This window comes from Enhydra lutris, unplaced genomic scaffold (genome assembly GCF_002288905.1).
Source record: "Enhydra lutris kenyoni isolate GAN:26980312 unplaced genomic scaffold, ASM228890v2 scaffoldscaffold2, whole genome shotgun sequence".
Lineage (NCBI taxonomy): Eukaryota > Metazoa > Chordata > Mammalia > Carnivora > Mustelidae > Enhydra > Enhydra lutris.
In genome coordinates this window covers 1,266,915-1,288,865 of record NW_019154086.1, presented here as the reverse complement: position 1 = coordinate 1,288,865, position 21,951 = coordinate 1,266,915, and the positions used below count along the sequence as shown (strand labels likewise).

General features: G+C 34.4%; 1 protein-coding gene and 1 pseudogene across 1 annotated transcript; both read right to left on the bottom strand.

The window, feature by feature from the left end:
* Window positions 1-853: 853 nt before the first annotated feature.
* LOC111149096 (urotensin 2B) lies at window positions 854-17,886 on the bottom strand. The gene is made up of 6 exons (XM_022506015.1): window positions 17,784-17,886; window positions 14,657-14,667; window positions 13,162-13,261; window positions 12,039-12,112; window positions 10,571-10,664; window positions 854-879 (listed from the first exon to the last, which is right to left on the bottom strand). The coding sequence occupies exons 1-6, from the start codon at window positions 17,884-17,886 to the stop codon at window positions 854-856; spliced, it is 408 nt and encodes a 135-aa protein (XP_022361723.1).
* Window positions 17,887-19,910: 2,024 nt separating this feature from the next.
* Window positions 19,911-20,716, bottom strand: LOC111149089 (annotated as a pseudogene).
* Window positions 20,717-21,951: the final 1,235 nt, after the last annotated feature.

Here is a 21,951-nt window from a genome sequence, read left to right as displayed (position 1 = left end):
AGTTACTTTGGTGATGTTTCTGTGCTATCACAGTTGACAGACAAAATTGAAGTTGAACTCCCAGCCTTGAGTTGATTAAATAAGCTGGTACAGATGTAAGCACGAGCAGTTTGATGTACAAATGTGAAAAAGAAAAAAAAAAAAAAAGAATCAAGAGAAAGCCAATGAGTTTTTGCTTTGTTTTGTTTATTTTTTACCACAATGAGTGTCATCTCTTCCAGACATGCTGTGTCTCAAATAGTTCATGATGCTGTGGAGGCAAAGATGAGAATTAAGAAATGAAAAGGCAAATTGCTTTGTAAGAAAGTTTTCTTATTATCTATCTCTGAGACATCTAATATTACTTTCTCTCAGAGTCCAATAAACCATATATTACTGCCTGCTAGTAATCTATTCATTTGGTTGTAGTAGTTTCAGTGAGAGTTGTCCAAATGAACAGAAAAGAGATAATAGCCAGCACAATCATAAGAGAAAGGACAATGATTCATATTTTTCCATAAATTGAGACAATATAATTTATTTTAATTTTCCAAGATGCTTTTTAAAACACTTCGTTCGTTCAATAGCATAGTTATCACCAGACAAAACCTGATGTAGACAATGAATCTATAGACAGCGGACAATAATAGATACAACACTGTCAACTGGAGCGCTACAAGGCCATTTGATAGCTCATGCCAGGCAAAAGTGCAACGGATTTGTCATTATTCACACCTTAAACCTCCGGTATACAACAGGCAGAATAAATGTCACTGTTTCTTTATGCTTAAAATCGCTATAATCCTTAAGCAGCAGGGAATAGCTGTATCTCTTTTTTTCTAGTGTTCTCTTTTTGTATCCAGAGGAAAAAACTTCAGACACAGTATTTCCAAAAGCACGCTAAAAAAGAGAGCAAAATAAATTCCTTATTAGGAGGATATTTGATGAAAACATTACATTTGAATAAAATAGGTTATGTGTGCCTCAGCATGAGAGAGTTTTGTAAAAGGAACATTCAATACAGTTGTTATCAGCCTCATGTGAATCTATAAATTGATAAATATTAAATAAAACCTGAAAATTCACCTTCTCCATCACACTAGCCACATTTAGATTACTCAATAGTAATTTGTAGCCAGTGACTACCATAACGAGCCCTGCATTACAGAGTGGTCACCTCATCACAGAAAGTTCTATTGGATAGTACTGTTCTACATGATAATGCGTGTAATACAGTTCAGAGAAAACAGTAGGTTGTCCTATTAGATACACCCCTCTGTTTTATATTTGGGGTAACTGAAATCCCAAAAAGGAAGTCACATGAGTAAAAACTGTGATAAATATGTTTTAACTTACTGGGGAGGAAAGGTAGGGAGAGAGTTTAAAGTTCACTTTGCAGACCATTTGTTATTTAAGTAATTTAATTGTCACAATCAGTCTTCACATTCTGATCATAAAAATGATGCTTCAGAAAAATCAAACCAATTCTAACATTATTTTAATCTTCAAATGTAGGACTGAGTCATTTTAAATCTTCTGTAGGTTATTCCCAATCGCCTGACTTAAAGTAGCTTCATAGACCCATTACAAATTTCTCTAATTTCCTTCAGTCTAAGTGGTTTATAAAATTAAGACCTCAGGGAGACAGGTTTTTGATTCACTATTGATGAATGGGATGCACAATGAAAAAGACTTTAAAAAAAAAAGATACTCATTGAAATCCTCTTTGAAATAAATGGTAAAAGTCTGTCTGCTGGCCAGGTTTCCCTCCCTATTCACTCTGTAAACTGTAACCCTCAAGCTCATCACCACCTACACATACAGTGTTGTGACAGCACTCAGAATCTACTTTTCATTTCTACAAGAGCCCAGCTTCCTTTAAATGAAACCACATTCAAATCCTATGAAAGGAGTTTATTTTCAGACATTAAACTGAGGAGCCTGGCCCATTAATCCAATCTTCTTTTTATAGTGTTCTTTGGAAAGTTATCATCATTACCTTTCCTGGCCCTTCAGATATCATTGAGTATCTGTCAAGAAAATAGAAAGGCACACGTATCCAAAAATTACTCATGAGCAGCTCGATTAAGTATGCAATGGAATATAGTTTGGGAAACTTTCTGGAACTGGATGAAAGGAAGTGTCATGAATGATATCCCCAGTAGAGCTTAATTCTTCAATGCTTATCTATTCTATATTTAATCTGTGTAAAGGAAACTTCTTGCTAGCCTTCTGGTGTCATTTGACGTCTCTCCGGTTCACTCTTGTAACCCTGTTTTCAGCAGGATGCTATGTGTTAGACATCTATATATTTATTTTTCACCTCCCATCCCCAGGTTTCTTCAAATGTGCTGCTTCAATCCTACATCAGCTTATGAATCCAAAAAGCTAAAGTCATTAGGAGTACAACTAAGTAAATAGACAGGAGTGAGAGCTAAGAAGACTTTTTTTTCCTTCCTTTTTTAAAAATTTAATAAATTTGACATTATATTTCATAAATTTAAGGTATACAGTGTGTTACTTTGATAAATTTATATATTGTAATATGATTGCCATTGAAGTAGTCTATGTCAGATTACATCATTAGAGTACAATATTATTGTCCCCTTTCATTACATTGTGGATTAGATTTCTGTGACTTATTTACTGTATATTACAAGTTTGTATACTTCAACACCATCAATCTTATCCAAGCCCCTTGCCTCCATGATCTACTGATTACCACCATTTTACTCCATTTTTTCATGGATTTCACTTTTTTAGATTCCACGTATAAGTGATATCATGCGGTACTTGTCTTTCTCTGTCTGACTTATCTTGCTTACCATAATGTGCTCAGATGTCATCCATGTCATTGCAGAAGACGGGATATCCTCCTTTCTCATGGCTGAAATAAATAAATATATACATATGTATATGTATATATATATAAATATAATAAATAAATATATATAAATATAAATAAATATATATAAATAAATATATATATGTGTGTGTGTGTGTGTATATATATATATATATATATATATATATATATAAATTTTATCCATTCATCCATTGATACCTCCACCTGGAAGTGGAATTGCTGGATCATATGGTACATATATTTTTACTTTTTTGAGGAACTCTCATATTGTTTTCCATAGCAGTTGGATGAATTTACATTCCTATCAACAGTGTATAAGAGCTCCCTTTTACCATGTTCTCACCTTCACTCAGTGTCTCTTGTCTTCTTGACGATAGCCATACTAACAGGTGTGAGATGACATTTCATTGTGGTTCTGATTTGCATTTCCCTGCTGATTAGTGATGTTGAGCATCTTTTATGTGCTTTTTTGGCTATTTTGATATCCTTTTTAGAAAAAAAAATCTAGTTCTGCCCATTTTTCAATTAGATGCTTTTAGGGGTTTTCTGTTGTTATTAAGGTATATTCTTTATTAAGTTGTATTCTTTATATTTTTTGGATATTAACCTCTTATCCAATATATGCTTTGACAAAATTTTCTTCCATTTCTTCCATATTTGCAAGAAAATAAAATTTTCTTCCATTCTATAGCTTGCCATTTCATTGCATTGTTTCTTTTGTTGTGCAGAGACTTTTGAGTTTGATGTGGTCGCATTTGTTAATTATTCCTTTTGTTGCTTGTGTTTTTGGTGTCATGAGCAAAAAGTCATTACTGAGACCAATATTGATAAGCCACTGATCTATATTTTCTTCTAGGAGTTTTATGTTATCAGGTCTATGTTGAAGTCTTTTTTCCATTTCAAGTGAATTTTTTGAGTGATGTGATAGAAGGGTCCAATTTCATTGTACTGCATGTTTTTCCCAGCATTATTTGTTGAAGGACTATCCTTCCCCCCAGAGGTGTTCATGGCTCCCTTGTTGAGTATTAGTTGACTCTACATGCCAAGATTTAATTCTGAGCTTTCTGTTCTGTTTCATTGGTCTATATGTATATTTTTGTGTCAGTTCCATACTGTTTTTTATTACTATGGCTTTACAGTGTAGTTTGAAATCAGATTTTGTTCTTTTATCCTCAGAATATTTTTTGGCTATTTGGTGTCTTTTATGGTTCCACATAAACTTTAGATTCTTTCTTCTATTTCTGCGAAGAATGCCTTTGATATTTTGGTGAGGATTGCATTGAGTCTGTAGATGGCTAAGGGGAATATGGCCATTTTAACAATATTTATTATTCCAGTCCATGAGCACAGATTTCTTCACATTTGTTTCTGTCTTCTTCAATTTCTTTCAGCACAGTCTTATAGTTGTCATTGTGCAGATCTTTCACTTCCTTGATTAAATTTTTTCCTAAGTAAATGGGCAGAGGACCTGAGTAAACATTTCTCCAAAGAAGTCATACAAATGGCCCAGAGACATATGAAGAGATGTTCAACATCACTAATAATCAAAAAAATGCAAATCAAAACCACAATGAGATATCACCTCATACCTGTCAGAATGGCTGTTATCAAAATAAATAAATAAATAACAACTGTTGGCAAAGATGTGGAGAAAAAGGAATCTTTGTACACTATTGGTGGGACTGCAAAATGATGTAGCCACTATGGAAAAGGTGTGGATGTTCCTCAAAAATTAAAAATAGAACTACAATATGGTACAACAATTCTACTTCTGAGTATTTAACTAAAGAAAATGGAAGCAGTAATTTGAAAAGGTACATGCATTCCTATGTTGACTGTAGCCTTATTTACAATAGCAAAGATATAGAAGCAACCTCTGTCCATCAATAGATGAATAAATAAAGAAGATTGATTATACACACACACAATGGAATATCTATTAAAAATTAAATTTTGCCATTCATGACAACATGGATGGACCTAAAGGGTATTATGCCAAATAAAATAAGTTAGACAAAGACCGTATGATTTCACTTATATGTAGACTCTAAAAAATAAAACAAATGAATAAATAAAAGAAAACAAAAACAGACCCTTAGGTGCAGAGAATAATCTGGCAGTTGCTAGAGAGGAGGGAGTGAAATAGAGGAAGGGAGTTAAAATGTACAAACTTCCAGTTATAAAATAAATAAGACCTGGGGATACAATATACAAAATAGGGAATATAGTTAAAAATATTTAAACACTTTATATGGTAACAGATGGTGGGTAGATTTATTTTGGTGACCACTTCCTAATGTATTACAATGCTGCATACATGAAATTAAAATAATATTGTATATCAACTACAATTCAACAACATTTTATTACCTAAGTATTTTATTGTTTTTGATGCTATTTTGATTGGGATTTTTTTTTTCCAATGCTTCATCATTAGCATAAGGGGATGCCACTGCTTTCTGTAAGCTGATCCTTTAATCTGCCACTTCATTGAAATCATTAATTAATTTCAACAAGTTTTTGATTGACTTTTTTGGATTTTATATACATAAGATCATACCATCAGCAATTAGTGACAGTTTTACTTCTTCCTTCCTGATTTGGATGCCTTTTATTTCTTTGTCTTTTCTAATTGCTTCCAGTACTAAATAGAAGTAGTGAGAGTGGGCAACCTTGTCTTGTTCCCGAACTCAGAGAAACCCCTTTCAATTTTTCTTCATTGAATATGATATTAGCTGTGGGTTGGTTATATATGGCCTTTACTAAGTTCAGGCATGTTCCTTCAATACCCAATATTGTTAAGGGTTTTTATCATGAAAAGATGTTGTATTTTATCACATTAGACAGCACCATTCTTAGTGAATTTGGCAGGTGTCTATCAATTATATATTAAATGATTAAAGCAAATTATAATATTCCCAGTAAGTATAATTTATTTTTGCATTAGCTGGATCTCTGCGTCCATTTTACCTTCACACAATGGAATTCATAGTAGAACAACTTCTAGTTACACAATTGAACAACACTTTTTTTTTGTTTGTTTGTTTTTTAAAGAACCAATGCCAGGAAAGTCCTTTCTTTTTTTTTTTTTTTTTTTTTTTTTTAATTTGTCAGAGAGAGAGAGGGAGAGAGAGCAAGCACAGGCAGACAGAATGGCAGGCAGAGGCAGAGGGAGAAGCAGGCTCCCTGATGAGCAAGGAGCCCGATGTGGGACTCGATCCCAGGACGCTGGGATCATGACCTGAGTCGAAGGCAGCTGCTTAACCAACTGAGCCACCCAGGCGTCCCTGAACAACACTTTAAATATAAGGTGGGTTGTTTCTGTGACTTAACCTGAGCATCTACTTCATGTTTATCACCACAAATATTTACTTTATTCCTACTAATACAAATATATTTAAATATCTCCTTGCTTAAAAAAGAAGAAGATTCCTTGATCAGACTTCAAAGTGCTCTAGCTAATATTCTAATTTTTTATACCCTTTAGAACAAAATTTCTCAAAAGTGGTGTCTATTGTCAGTGGTACTAGAGAAATGATAAAAATATTGCTTTATCATATTCTGTTTAGCCCAAAGTCCACCAAATTCTTGTCAAAGCCATTAATTATCTTTTATTGCTGTTCAGAAGGAAAGTTGCAGTCATCAACTAATGGGCCTATTATAGCTTTAAATACACTTACACTACTTCCTAGAAACTGTGAAGTCTTCTTTATTGGTCACTTCCTTCCTTGGTAGCCACTCTAATAAGCCTCCTTTGCTGATTCTCTCTTCTGCCCAACCTCTAATCTTGGAACCACCTGGGCTTCAGCCTCGGTTGTCTTCTCTTTTATATTTAGAGTTATTCCTTAGATGGTTTGATCACAATAACAAGCAATATTGATATGCTGATATAACTGTCAAATTTATATCTCCAATATGAGCTGTTTCCTTAAACTTCAAATTTATATATTCAATGGTCTACTCAGATCACTAAAGAAGTCCCCCCTTATCTGTGGAAGACATGTTTCAAGACCCCCAGTGGATGTCTGAAACTGCAGATAGTACTGAATGCTATAAATACTATGTTTTTTCCTAAGCATACATACTACAATAAAGTTCAGTTTATAAACTGGGCACAGTAAGAGATTAATAACAATAACTAATAATCAACTAGAACAATTATAACAATACACTGCAATAAAAGTTATGTGAATGTGGCCTCTTTCCCTCAAAATATCTTATTATACTCTAGTTGCCCTTCTTCTGGTGATGATGTATATGATACAATGCCTACATGATGACATGAAGTGAGGTGAATGACACAGGCTCTATGACATAATATCAGGCTACTACTGACCAAAATGCTGCTGATATATCAGAGGAGGATTGTTTGCTTCTGAACCATGGCTGAGCACAGGTAACTGAAACTACAAAATATGCATGAGGAGGTTACTATATACTGTGGAGATACTGTTATGCATAGTAATGACAAGCTCAAGATGTCTGTGGTAGAAATATGATTCTCCAAATACCCCTTGTGCTTTTTTTTTTTTTTTTACATTTTCCAGGTGCTTCCCTGACCCTGTTCAGTTAAATTAAGATCATGTGTCTAATTTTAGCAGTTAAGAGTGTGTTTACCTCCATCTCTCTCCCGTTCTACCTCGGGAACACATAGATACAGAGTAAAGGAAAATGATGAACATATGCGAGGCTTCATGTAATCAAAACATAAATCTTAAAGTAGCTACATTACTGAAATCGTAAGGTTAGTTTGCTAATGGAGTTTGCCTAATTTATCCCCAAATACAACTTGACAACAAATACAATGGGAATAAAGAGAGTCCAGAAAACAAGATCTCAAAATGTTGAAAGAACTAACTTCTTCTAGATCCCAAACACTATGAGATTTAAAAACACTCCAAGTGATAGTGCCTCTGTAAATAGCAGTTGGAATAAAGAACTCAGGCCAAAAATCAGACTGAGAATGTAGTCTTTAAGGTATGTTCCAGATACTTTGAAGGCAACTGCTACTAAATTGGGGGTGAGAATGCAGAATAATTAAAATTGCTTTTTTAAAAAGTGTGTGCATGGAGCAAGTACATGAGAAGCTTTCTAATTTTTTGAAGGAACATCAATGTCAAAGAAACCATAGATCCTAAAATAAAAATATCTTCAACACGTAAAGACAAAATAAACCTTGTGCCTCCAACTTTGCAAAAGTAGGACGAGACCTGAGAAAACTGTGCCATCCTGGAGAAAGGAATAATCCCTGAGTGGCACATAAGATGGGTCCAGAGATAAAAACGAAAAAGCAAAAATTTCAAACAGTGAAGCCAGTGGAAACATCACAATGGGCAAATGACTCCTCTTAGATAACACAGACTTCAGTCAAGACACCTTTTTCCAACCCCAGGGTAGGAGACCTTTATAATATTTGCACAGTGGGATTTCAGAATTGCTGGAGGATAGCATTCTGTGTGTCTCTTGGTTTCCTTTATTAAAGGGATTGATAATTGTGATTTGCCTGTCCTGGTTCTGCCAGTTACTGGATTTGTCTTTTCAGCCAACAGGTCTGTGAATGAAGAAGAAGAAGCCACACTGTAGCTGATGAAGACTGGTAAGTATCTCCTCCTGGAGAGCCTGTTCACTGACTTCTGGGTTCAGTCACTGAAAGAGATCTGGGATTGTCTCTAAAGGGAATGCGTTGAGTATAGTCTATGTGGTTAAGGAGAGATCAAAGGATTGACTGTGTGTGGTATAGGAAGAGCTCCCCAAGTATTATATGTACTTCCTAAAATGCCTCAGCCTATCTTGCCAATATTTTGGTGGCAGTCCACATGACTAATTCTAGCCAACAGACTTCAGGAGAACCGATACCTGTACTGAACTGAGTTCTGAACTCAGGGAGTTCAGAGCTGGGATGTGTCCTCTATCCCTTTCCTGTGTCTTGGAAATATTAGGGGCAGTCAAGATATAACAACCTTCTAGATGATATAGCCAGAAAATAGAAGTGGGTTGTGCAACATGCATTGGACTTTATTATAAAATAAGCCTCTGAGATTTGGATTAAAACTGATACCACATGATAACCTAAACTATGCTAATTCTGGGAAGGCCTAATAAATTTCTATCCCAGTGCTTCTATACCACCAAATGTTCTCCTCTTCCAGCTACCTCTGACTCAATAAATAGAAATTACCCTCTTTTCCTAGTTGGTTTAAAAAAAAACTTTGAAATCACTTTTGATGCCTTCCTTTAAAAAAAAATGCAATTCTACAACAAATTTTGTTGGTTTTTTTTGTTCAACTTATATCCAGAATCAGACCCCTTCTTATCAATTCACTACTGCCACCCTAATCCAAGCTACTACCACTTACCATCTAAATGACTAAATTTTCCTCATTAATGGTTTCTCTGCTTCTACCTTTGCCCATCTTTTGCAGTGTATTCTCCACGAATCATCAGAGTGGCTCTGTTAAAACTTATCTCATATTTCTATTTTGCTACAAGTCTCCAATGATATTTCATTTGATACCCAATAAAAGCTAAAGTCCTTAAAAATCCTGAAGTTTCTCTCCTTTACATCTTCAGTTCATCTTCTACGATACTTTCCTTTAGGATCACTAGCTGAGTCACTTAGCAGTTGGGTTATTTTTGGCACATAATTTCACCTCTCTGAGATATAATTTCCTCATCTATAAAATAAGCATAGGAATTGCTATCCTATGGTGTTTATGATGAAAATAAAATAATAATTATAGTATTGATCAAAACCATAAAAAACAAGTTAGGCTTACTTAGTACTTACTATATACCAGACGTTATTCTAAATGTCTTTCCTATATTTACCTATCAAATATTCCCGACAATCTCATAAAGATAATTATTATTATAATTTGCAATTGGGGGGAAAGAAAATGAGGCACAAGATGTTTTATAATTGCTCAAGTTCAAACAGGTAGGAAATGTCAATGTTGATTTGAACCCAGGCAGTTTATCTCTAGAGCCTGTGTATTTAACCACAATATTTTGACATATTAGAGTATAAAATGTCTTGTATATGCCAAGTGTTTAAATAATACCAGTGCATCCTCTTCCTACTTACTAGCATTGTGAAATAAGTTTTTGCACAAGTTAAAGACAAATCTGGAAGGAGGGGAGAAATGTAGATAAATAAAAGGAGTCTTAGGAAGGCTCACATTACTATATGAATGGAGAAATATATACACAATTTTTTCAAATATAACAACCAATTCAGCAAGAAACAAGAATTTCCCAAGAAATGTTATAAAAAAAATAAGAAGGATCTAAAAGACAAATCTTTCTAAAATTAAATGTTATGATTCAAACCTTGAACCAAGTGTTAGAGCAATGAGGGTTCACCTTACTTCAATAAAGATCTTCTAAAATTTGAATTGACTTAAAAGTTGATTGCTTCTATTTATGATTCTCCCAACTCCAGTCTTTAACCAAAATAACAAGGGTAGGTCACAATTTTTAGCAATAAGGGCCTATTTTACCTAAATCTGGAACATATGACCTTACTATCCACTCCTGTAAACATGACAGAGCTCAGATATATTCACAAAGGAACATATTCATTGGCATCTTTTTAGAAAATATGAACCTCGATCTTAATAATCACCATAGGATTAAGAAATGTCAAGTTAATCTTTTCCCTCTTAGTAATAATTGTGAAAGTAATCTTTCAGATGTCAATTTTAGAAATTTGAAATTAAAATTTACCTTGCTTGCTTGGATGGGAAGAAGATGGACCATCTATAGCATAGGATATGTCAACATCTTTTGCCTCCATGAACTGCTCTTTTAGCTTTTCCAACTGTTAAAAATCAAATATAAAAATTATAAATATTTAGTAAGAATGATACTGCTTTCTATTGAAAAAGGAATAATTAGAAAAAGAAAGGAAAAAGCATGGAAAAAATGGAAGAAGGGAGAAAGAAAGAAGGAAAAAAAGGAATGGAAAAGGAGAAAAATAATAAAGAAAATAAACAAAAAGAATTAAATAGAAAAATCCAAGGAAACTTGTAGTTAGAGACTGGCTTGGAAAGGTACATGACTCAACAGGAGATAGGAAGAAACAGGTTTATGGTGAAGGAAGTCAACTCCAGGTGTTAATTAATGGGGAGCTTATAAACATAGCCTGTGTTGCTGGACTGGATTTTATGTCACCTATAATGAGCAGTCCTTTTCAAGGAGTTTCAAAGAGTTATGTAAATGTTTGAATTTCCTGAAATATTTCTCCTTTCCAGAAGGAAAGGAGAGGTATTTTGAGGTCTTGGGATTTTTACCTGGTATTCAACCCATGTTAATTTTTAGCAAGCTCTCTGATTGCCCATGCCCTGAAGACCTAACTCTACCAAAATGGAGTTCAGCCTGGCTACTGAAGGTGTCCATGTCCAACCTGCTCAAAATGATGAGGTATGATTCTCTCTCCCAAACAGCCACATGGTTTGTATAATAATGAATTTGCATGCATGTATGCGGACAAGTTTTGAAATCATCTAATCTGGTGATTTTTGAATTTTCTTCCCAACATGTCAACCAGTGAAGAAATAAGGCTGCAAAGGGGCTCCCAATCAGGAGGGCTGAGAGCAGGTCAGGAAGGTGACACTTCAGGCCTGCAACCAGGTGATTTAAGCAGGACAGCTCCACCTTCATGTGCTTCACTTACTAGGACCACATCCAATTTATTTGGGAAAAAGTATTTCCACTTTTTAAAATAATAACTATGTTATTAAAAATCACCAATCTAAGTATAGCCTCCCATTTTGCAGATGAGATTTAAATCCAGAGAATTTTAATTTATCCATGGTCTTATAGTTAGGTAATTGAAGAGCTAGGATGAGAATCCAGATTTTCTACACATTTCGTCTCAAGATCTCTTCAGCTATAGTTTTGTTTTGGTTTTCTTTTCTTTCTTTTTTTTTTTAACTTAAGTGTAATTTGACTATTTTTTCCCCCTAGTGAATTACTTTACTCTTTCTCTAGCAGGAATAAAAAAAAATTTAACAGTATAGCACTAATAATTGTTCAAAACTGTGCCCAAAGAAAATGCCTTATAATTATTAATAAAATTGAAATGTAAGTATTGCACATTCTCACCTGCTTAAGTTCTTCCAATTTGCCAGTTGTCTATCTGCAAGATACATTTTCATATGAAAAATTTCATTGCAAGTAATATTTGATTCACTTCAGGACATGCATTCAGGATCTTATGTGGAAGGCAAAGTCTTTTTTCGTATGATTTAAGACCACCCGTCATTCCTAATATAAAAACCAAATATTTTCTCAATGTCTATAACATTGACTTATAACCAGTTATGTAATGAGAAAATATCTGATTTCTAGTAATAAGCACAAAGCTTTCTAAAATAGACCATAGTTCTAACACGTACTATTATTTAGAAATAAACTATTTTACTGATATGAGGAAATCTTATAAAACAATTTTAAGCAAAAAGAGCAGGACACAGTATCTATGTAATTCAACTGATAAACACCTAACATATGAATAGTAACTCCCTCCGTTACAATTTGAGTATAAGTTTTTCTTTTGTATAATTTCATTCATTTTTTTCAAAGAGAATATCTTCTAATTTTAAAACCTTATATTCTAAAAATATTTATTAAGATATTGTTGTAGTCCGCACATTGTCCATGTATAGACATTTTCTTTAGAAGACCAGATGTTTTCTGGGAGTATACCACATTGACATATTGTCACATTTTCTCTCAGGCTAGACTTACCAAGTTTCTGACAGTATTTGTCATTTCTTGGGGAACATTCTGATACATAAATTATATTCTTCTAGTCTTTAAAGAAAAAAATCTCAGTTGGTGTAGCCTAAATTTCCCAATGGTCTCTACTCTAACCATTTCTCACACTGGGAGAATTTGATTGCAAAATATGCTAACTTAACTGCTATGAGACTGCAGTTAATTTGTGAAATTTCTAATGGAAACCTATGAATGGATGTGAAGCATTTAGTAATAAAAAATATATATATATGTGTGTGTGTGTGTGTGTGTGTGTGTGTATACATATAAACTGTACCAATAAGGACTTGCATAGATATGAAAATATGAGTAAAGATCACTATGGTGTAACTACATGGTTACCAATCCCACTAGGACCTTCTAATTGAAGAAAATAGGATTTTAATATTTGTTAATAATGCCATTGCTTTTAGCATGAATATGAAATAATAAAAACACTTAAGCCATCAGTGCAGCATAAAAGGGAGTAGTTATTATTTTATTTAATATAACTAAACATTTAGAAAGAGCAGATCAGAAGACAGATCTAGACTCACCAATGTTAAAAGGTCTTTGGAAATCAAAATATTTATTCAGTAGAGCCAGCAGTAGTTCCTTATGATTTGTGTCTTCTTTATCTGGAAATATAATAATCACCTCAATGTAATAAAACTTCCATTTTCTATCTGTGTCACTGGAAGTATTTATAATTAAATACATTTTACAGGTAACTATCAGTGCGTATAGTCATCAATAAAAGGCATGTGGAGAAAGGTGTGTAATCAAATAAAACAGGCTGTTAAAAAATCATTGAATGAATAGGAGCACTCAAAGACAGAATGTGAGAGAGAAGAGACAGAGAGTATGTCTGAAAGGTGACATCCTAAATTTTACCACCTTCATTCCTAGGTAGTAGAATTACAGGTAAATTTCTTATTTTTTACCTGCATTTTTGAAATTTTCTACTCTTATGTTTAATATGAAAAACATAAAAGTTATGTTTTTAAAGAAAAAAATCAATATATTTTTTTAAAATTTTGGATTTTTATGAGCTATACACATTAAAATATGAACCATTTTGTGTTCTGGAGATTGCATTTAAACTATCTAAGGAATCCTATGGAAGAGGTTGCATGATGTCTATTTTCTCTCTATTGACGTCTTTCCATCTTTGTTAGTTTCCCTCCCATTCCATTCACTGACCAGATGCCCAACTCTTTCAGCACCTTAAAAACAAATATCACACAATTTTTTGTAAATATTTTTATTTTATTAAATATTTTTAATCAGGACAATAACCTTTACTCAAGTTATAAAACATGTAGACTCAATAAGGTAGCTATTAACAAATAACACAATTGAAATAATAACCAGTGTATTACAAATAAAATAAACTTTTGTGAGGTGGCCTAAAAAATCAAACCTTTATCATAGAACTTCTTTGGATCATTTTTCTCTACTTCCTATTTCCTTAGACAAGCTGACAGTGTGAGCAGAAGCTAGATTTGTGAGTTTGAAGTTTAGAAGTGAGAGTATTGTGGTTTTAGCTACAGAAATGGCTCATGACTTGACTGTATTATTCCACGAAACCATCTGCCTTTCCTGTGTTTAGAAAATGTTTATTGATGAACTCAAAGGACTGAGAGGCTAATGAAAGAAATCAGAAAGCCTTGGTGAGCAAATGGGTGACTTAGGGCAAGTGACAGCATTGTTTCCACACTGACCAAACATCGTTCATTGGTGCTCAGTTCTTCAATTTCCTTTACATCATAAACATAGAAATTATCTGTGACATTCTGGGTTTTTTCTATTGATTAATTAAAACACTAATAGAATACCAATGGAAATTTTGTTTACCATTAATTAAATGAAGACCCTCAGAGAGAATTTAGTTTAAGATGTGGCCATGCAATACAATAATTGTTACTACAGTTGTTTATGAAAATGTTAAATAATAAACTTTAAAATGTTTCTGTTTGAAAAAGACATAAGGTACATTTTATAGCCAGATGATAATGGTTACTTGTGTCAGAGAACTGTGATAAAAGCAACTGTTTCATTGCCTTAACTAGAGAAAGTATAAGATAAGAAGGAAGTAAGGAGGAAAAGTAGAGCTGAAGATTTTATGTGCTTAATTCACAATCCACTTCTGCATATTTAACTGGAACATTTTTCACAAAAGAAAATTAACCTATTTGCCTTTCTTTACCACTTTTGCTTGCGGTAACTACACTTGCACAAGTGTCCTCAAAAAGTCTTGTCACTACCTTTTAAGGCAACCACTGTTTACAGGACTCTCTGAAGAAAAAGTTTTCTCAAAAATTTTTTCAAATATTTTTTGTTCTTAAAGTTAAGAAAATATTGTCTAAGATATATAATAGGAAATAAACCTTTTTTATTCTTGTTTTCTGTAATCATCCCTCAGAATAATATACTGCTTAAAATATAACTTAACTAATGAGAAGTTGTACTGGTCATGCAAGCATGCCTAAGATGACCTTGAGGAAAACATGCACTAGCCGCAGGCCTCTGGTGGAGGGGATGAGAAATGTCCTTGAAGCCGAGCAGCGGGGGATGCCAGGCCCACTCAGGGTGGAACAGAGAAAGCCTGCTGTTAAGGTAATCCCTTTAAGTGCACTTGCTCAACTACAAATCCGTGCTGCTGGACCCCACACACCTTACTCCTCTTCTTGTCTACCTCCTTTACCTCTAAGTTTTCTTCTCCTTTGTTGCTATCTTGTATCTAATAAATACGGGACAGAGAAGTTGTTCTGTTGACAGTCCTTTCAGCTGTGGTCCCTTGCTCCCCTCTGTCTTACTGCTGACTTGTTTGTGCCTCATTATTCTCCCGTGCACCCTTAGGAAATCAGCAGTTTTCATTTTTAGTTTTAAAACAGCTACAGTTTTAAAAGAAAAAAAAATACACATATTTTGACTATGTTTCTGTCTTTGAACTACAGTTATTTTAAAAAGTGAATTATAAAGGTTAATATTGATAAAGGAAATGTTTGAATAAAAACTCCCTGAGTGTAGATGCACCCTTAGCACAAAGGATGGCAAAGTTACCCAGACGTGACTGAGGAAATGCTTTTGCAAATACACAGATAATATTGGTTCATTATTACTTAAGATAGACTTAAAAGATTTTGTTGCCTCCTTGCTTTTTGTTCAAATATGAAGCATTTTAGTGGAGACAGATGAGAAATTTTTACCAGAAAGAAACCTGGAAACCCCCTCATACTGATAATACCAAAAAATTCATAAATTTTCCATAGTCTTCTGGGTCATGGTAGTCCCTCTTCCGTCTTTTGTGGTAGGTAGTTTGCTCACTGTCAGGTTTACCCATGGAGCCAGGCTTTTCTATAGCCCCCTCCAAATTAAAGCTGGTAGACCGTGCCATTTGTCTTGAATATTGTCTAACACAGAGCAAGAGATGGTAACCCCAACTTTGCTCTCTGTCAGTGGACAAATGCTTATTTGAAAAATGTGTCAAAAAACCACAATAAGTCAAATGTTTGGCTGTTTTGACACATGTGTGTGTGGAGAGAGGCATACTCTAATCACAGACAATTTGGTTCAGAAGATAACCTTACTAGTAATTTCATCTTTTCCATTTACATACAAGGCAACAGATCCAAGGGAGTCCTAGAGAGAAACCTTTCCAATATGCTGCCAGTGACAGAAGGACATCAATGTGTGGTATTCTGGGGTCAGAGGTGTTAATGTAATTTTAATCTAGAAAAATGCTTTAGAGTTGGATTCTGCTGTATCCCACATGCATATGAAATCAGAAGGTACATTTACCACTAACATCCTAATTTTGCAAAGTCCTCAATGAATGGTCTCATTTTTCCACACATGTCTGTGCTATGATAAGAACATTGAAAATCTCATTATTTCACAGGAAGAGCAATAGAGGCCTACCAAGTGCAATGATTTTGACCCGCCAAAGACAAAATGTGAGCCATGGATAAAATCTAGTCTTTTTGATTCCCAAGTTTCTATTTATGTCTCTGGAACAATTTGTTTTTCAATGGAAAAATCGCTATAAATAAATAATAAGGATTTATGCAATTTTAGTTTCATTGCCAAAAGAACTGCTTTTTCATTGACTTTTAAAACTGCATCTGAAGCAACATGGTCTAGTACAATTGAATTCCTTCTAAAAGGGAGAGAAACTTGAGCCCTCTTCTCAGTCTAATATTATATAAACCAAATGTATAATGTTCTGATTTGGTTCCGCACCCAATAGGACAAAAGGCTCTTTCCAACCCATCAAGAAGGTCAGTTAGATGACAGTAACCTCAAAATCTCAAGCTGGAAGGGAAAATAGAGAGCACTATTTTAAGTTACTATTTTTCAAACATAAAGAATTATGTAAAAGTTTCAATGAGGTTGTTTGCCTAATAAATCAACATTAAATTTAGCTCTACTGATTCTCAGATGAAGAGATATTTCCACTACAAAATGCATTGAAAATTTTAAAGAAAGATCAGTACAAGTTACAATATTACAAAAGCAGAAACTTATTTTCTCCAACTTTACATGGTAAATATTTGTAGATGTCATAGATTACATTATTTCATTTAACATAAGTACCCTAAATATGTTAGAAATCTGATAAATACAGTCAATGCATAATGTAGGTGTTAGCATCATCCTCCTGAAAATACTGTGTAGATCTCCCCATGCATTATTACTTCCAGATTTCTCCAAACACAAATTTCCACCTTAATGAGTTCTTCTCTGAGCCATTCTTCTTTCATAAGTAACTTATTTATAGTCTTATTGGGTAAAACTATTATTTTTCTTTCCCCAAATGTACTTTAAAAATATGCACATGTTAGTTAATTGATTGTGTTACTATTTATACATTCACTACCTTTGGTCATAGAGTAGATGTAAGAAAAAGGTGCCCCATGATTAGAAAAAAAAAAATAATACAATGTAGTCAAAATATATTTAGTACGGTGGTGGTTAAAATTAATTTACTTGAGCAGAACAACACCACAGATTACATTTAACTTAAAACAGCAGCTTTTGAAGGGATGTTTAATGATTACATCATAGTAATGCCTTAAAGCATTATTTTAATAATGTCAGAAAAATTAAGACAATGCAAACAGGAAGATAGGGATTATTTATACATCTGTAGGATTTTAGATTCATGTGTACATACCTTGGGTAAGATATGGCTGTCCATGCACCAATTCCAAAAAACTCATTACAGTTAACAAAGTTAGGAGTCCAAAGCAAAGAGTGGTTGAAAGGACCTTGTTCATGTTAAAAATCTTCTTCTGTGCTAGCAGAGAAACTGGACTATCCAGGTCAAGATAAATACTTCAGTGGCTATGGAATGCTGCAGAGATCACTTTTTAAAAGATGGCAAATGTGCTTCAACTGCAAATGATCTGGACAAAGACAAAAACTTATAAAATGTAATGCATTCTGTCAACATGATTCACTACTTGGAGAAGTGACAGGTTTGCTACTCAGTCAATTACAGGAAGAACACAATCGATACATCTCATCCCTGCCCATTTCACTAAAAGCACGCATTCCTACGCATGCTCACGCACTCAGACACATGCACAAGCACAGAGCAAAAACTGGCAATGTAGAACTTGTTGGTTAGATTTTCATAACAGTGAAATGGGAGCAATGCCTTTCACTTGACTAATTTAGAGTCCCATGGAGGTCTTCCTAATAGCCCAGGTTATTTGCAACCACTGCTTCATTTTTAACCAACCAGATAGATTAGAGTTGGGAAGAGTTCAATCTGTAAATGAATCATAATGGGAACATTAATGTCTTACAACATTGAAGAAGGATGGTTTCTATTTTGCTGCAACCAGCACTTCTAGAGATTAAAGCTAAATCTAATTAATTCAAAGTTGGCAAATGTGCTGTCAATTGCACTCTTTAATACTTGCTTTAATTGTAGCTGCTTTCTTTTGAAGTCAAAGTCTTTCAGTAGATCCACAATTCCAATTTTATGGCTCTGAAGATGTGCTAATGACCTCTGGCCTTGGCATTTACTTCTCTGTCAGGAGAACTTTCCATGCATTAGCTCTAAAACTGACTCAGTTCCCCATGCATAAAGGGCAGCACGTGATAATGTGAAAGAAATGCGATTATCCAACTTTTCACGAACCCATTGCTTTAATAAATTCCCCGAATAAAGTCTCAACTACTTAATTTGATATTCAGCCTTGTTTTTCCTCCACAGGCTCATTTGCACAGCATGTTCTTCTGCACCAGTCACAGTAGGCTTTCAATTCCTGGACAGGCCTTGCACTTCCTCACTTCAGAGCGTCCCTGACACATTCCCCAGTAATGCTTTTAGACTTTATATCTGGATATCAAGCTAAGTGAATGGAAAGAATAATTGCATCTCCTTAAGTGTCTGTTTTCTCCTGAGACTAAAAATTCAAGAACAGTGTCTTTGCAAGTTGATCCTTAAAGTTCATCATACCACAGTGTTTCAAAACCTTCCATCATTCAAACATACCTCGAAACCATCATTATTTATGTAATAAGTTATTTGTATTGGGTTTTTAAACTCTTCTATTTTTAAAGTATGTCAATATGGAAAATGGCAAATGAGTATTACTTAGTAAACAAAGAATATACAACCATGATGAAAAATAGTATAATTGCAAATAATTAGTAAAGAAAAAAGTAAAAACAAAGTATAAAATTCACTGATAATAAATCTGATCAATCATATATAAAATATATTGATAATAAATCTAATAATCCAAAATGAAGGCCTGGCAAAAAATAACAAATAAAGTGTAAGTTAAATATGAGTCAGTATTAAAAACATGTTCAGATCATGGATCCCTAATTTTAAAAAAAATGTTTTGTTTTGTTTTTTTTTTAAAGATTTTATTTATTTGTCAGAGAGAGAGAGAGAGAGCACAGGCAAACAGAGTGGCAGAGGGAGAAGCAGGCTCCCTGCGGAGAAAGGAGCCCGATGTGGGACTTGATCCCAGGACGCTGGGATCATGACCTGAGATGAAGGCAGCCACTTAACCAACTGAGCCACCCAGGCATCCCTAAAAAAAAAATGTTTTTAAATATAAAAGAGATTGTTTGGATTTTTAAAAATTTTGATGTTAAATAGCAGCACAAGGAACCCAATTCCCATAGGGTTTGCCTTCTTAAAAGAGGCAACTTAATTTAACTGCCTTCTGTGATAAGGTTGGGTACTGATGACTCATTTCCTTTTTTTTTTTTTTTTTAAGTGACTGAAAGAGAACTTTTTATTACTTTTCTGTACAGAAAATTCAACAGCATCCACTCAGGCCAGTTTGGTGGGTAGTTCTTTAGCCTTTGTCTTCTCCAACTTGGCAATGTGAGCCACAGACTTTGGACACAGGACATTGCCCCCTCTCCCCCTCCCCCCCCCATGATGTTGGATCTCATCACATCTGTCATTGTACTTGGTCCTGGTGGCTTCCACTAGCTTAGCCAGAGCTCCCCTGTCTTCTGAATTAACCTGTGTGAAGGCAACAGTGGTGCAGGTCTTCCCATGAACCAGATGCCCCAGCCTAGCCTTCCCCTTGGTAATGCGTAGGGAAGCCCACAGCTTAGGACACAGTGCAGGCAGGAAGACAACCAGTTTAATGGGATCCACATCATGTGTAATCACTACCAGCTGAGACTTCCTGTTTCCCACCAATCTGGTGACAAGATTAACTCCAGCTTGAAAGACAGGAGGCCTTTTAGTGGGGATATCCCCTTTGCCAGCGGCCTTCTTCTCAGCCCAGAACCACAATCTCTGCTTCTTGCTTTGTCTCTGGTCTGTATATGTGGGCCAGTTTAGGCAGCTGAGTAGCTGTTTGGTGGTCCAAGGTCTGGGTGAACTGGTTAATCATGAGAGGCACTTCTAGACATTTATAGAAAATAGCCCTTTGCCGTTGCAGCCGGATGTAGTAGGACTATTTGTCAAATGAGGTCTCTTTTGGTCAGGATGCCCTGTCTGATGCCAAAATTCTTGGGCCTTATCTCAGACAAGGGATTGACCATCTTCTTGGTCTCCTGCTTCTTTACAATAGCAGGGGCTTGGGCCAGCTTCTTCCCCTTAGCCTTCTGTCCTTTCAGCATCTCAGATGGCTAGAGTGGAGAGCTCTGATGACTCATTTCTAAACAAAATCTTATGTATGACTTTTGCTCCACAAACATTTGCTTCAGGAAATCTCATGTAACCTCCTGAGTCTCCTGTCATATATTATCTGATATTGAGGAAGTAATGAAAAATAACTTCCTTATCTGTGACCATTCAATCTACTTTGGGGAAAAAAGCCCACAGAGATCCTTAACTAAATCATTCTCTCTCAATAATCAAAATACTTTACTAAATTCCGGTAAGTATATAATCTAATTTGTTGTTTAAATAAAAACAAATTTTCAAGATTGATTGTATTAAACAGATAAATGAAATTAGAATATTTGTTTCTGGAGTCATTAGTATACACAGTAATAGCACATAGCAAGGTTATTGTTGCCACTAATTGAGCAATCATCCAAGCCAGGCCCTGTTCTAAACATTTCACATATATTATCTTTTTAATTCCTACGGTAGTGCCTCAAAAATTATAAAGTTGTTTTGATTTTTCACCTTTTACAGCAAAGGAAGAAAGTAATGGAGCCAAAAGGAAACCTAGATCTACCTCAGAGTCATACCCTTATCCACGTTGTCTCTTGTCCACAACTGGGAAAACATAGAAATGGAAAGTGATTGGTCATTCCAATCAGAGAGATCCCGAATTTTAAAGGAAATTTACAACATTTTCCTTCAAATTTTCAAAAGCAATCCTCTTGATCACTTAGTCTGCATCTCAGTTATTACTTCTAAATAACATTTCTATTTTGTCAATGAAGACACTGTCATTATATTACAATGTATAGATAACTCTAAGATTCTTTTACATCTTAACTATTCTCATATTGAGTGACAGGAAAAGCACAGATAATCAGAGTCCATATGGGGACTCAAATACATTTGAATAATTACTTTCTGACTCTATTAAACAGTTGGGCTTTTTTTCCAGTGAGTAAAAAAATTAAACAATTTCATTTTGACCCTCCTCTGACCTCATTATTTCTTGGTAGAATTCCTAACATACAGTTAATGAGTGAAAGAAAACAGTAGACAGAAGGGAGAAGGCAAAAGTAGAGGCTGTGATAAGTGTGTGCATGGATTTTTTTTTCATTTTAAAGAGTTCAGAAAGACTTTATTTGTCAAAATAAAGTAGAAATGTCTATTCCAATAGCTTTATAACTTTTTAAATTGGAATATTTGTCTTTTTATTATTAAGATGTAAGAGTTCCTTATATTC

Coding starts and splice junctions, on each gene's coding strand:
- LOC111149096 (XM_022506015.1), bottom strand. CDS start 17,886: ATGAACAAGGTCCTTTCAACCACTCTTTGCTTTGGACTCCTAACTTTG. Junction 10,665..12,038: donor TCCTGAATGCATGTCCTGAA/GTGAATCAAATA, acceptor GATTTTTAACAG/TTGGAAAAGCTAAAAGAGCA. Junction 880..10,570: donor TTCCCATCCAAGCAAGCAAG/GTAAATTTTAAT, acceptor TCTCTTTTTTAG/CGTGCTTTTGGAAATACTGT.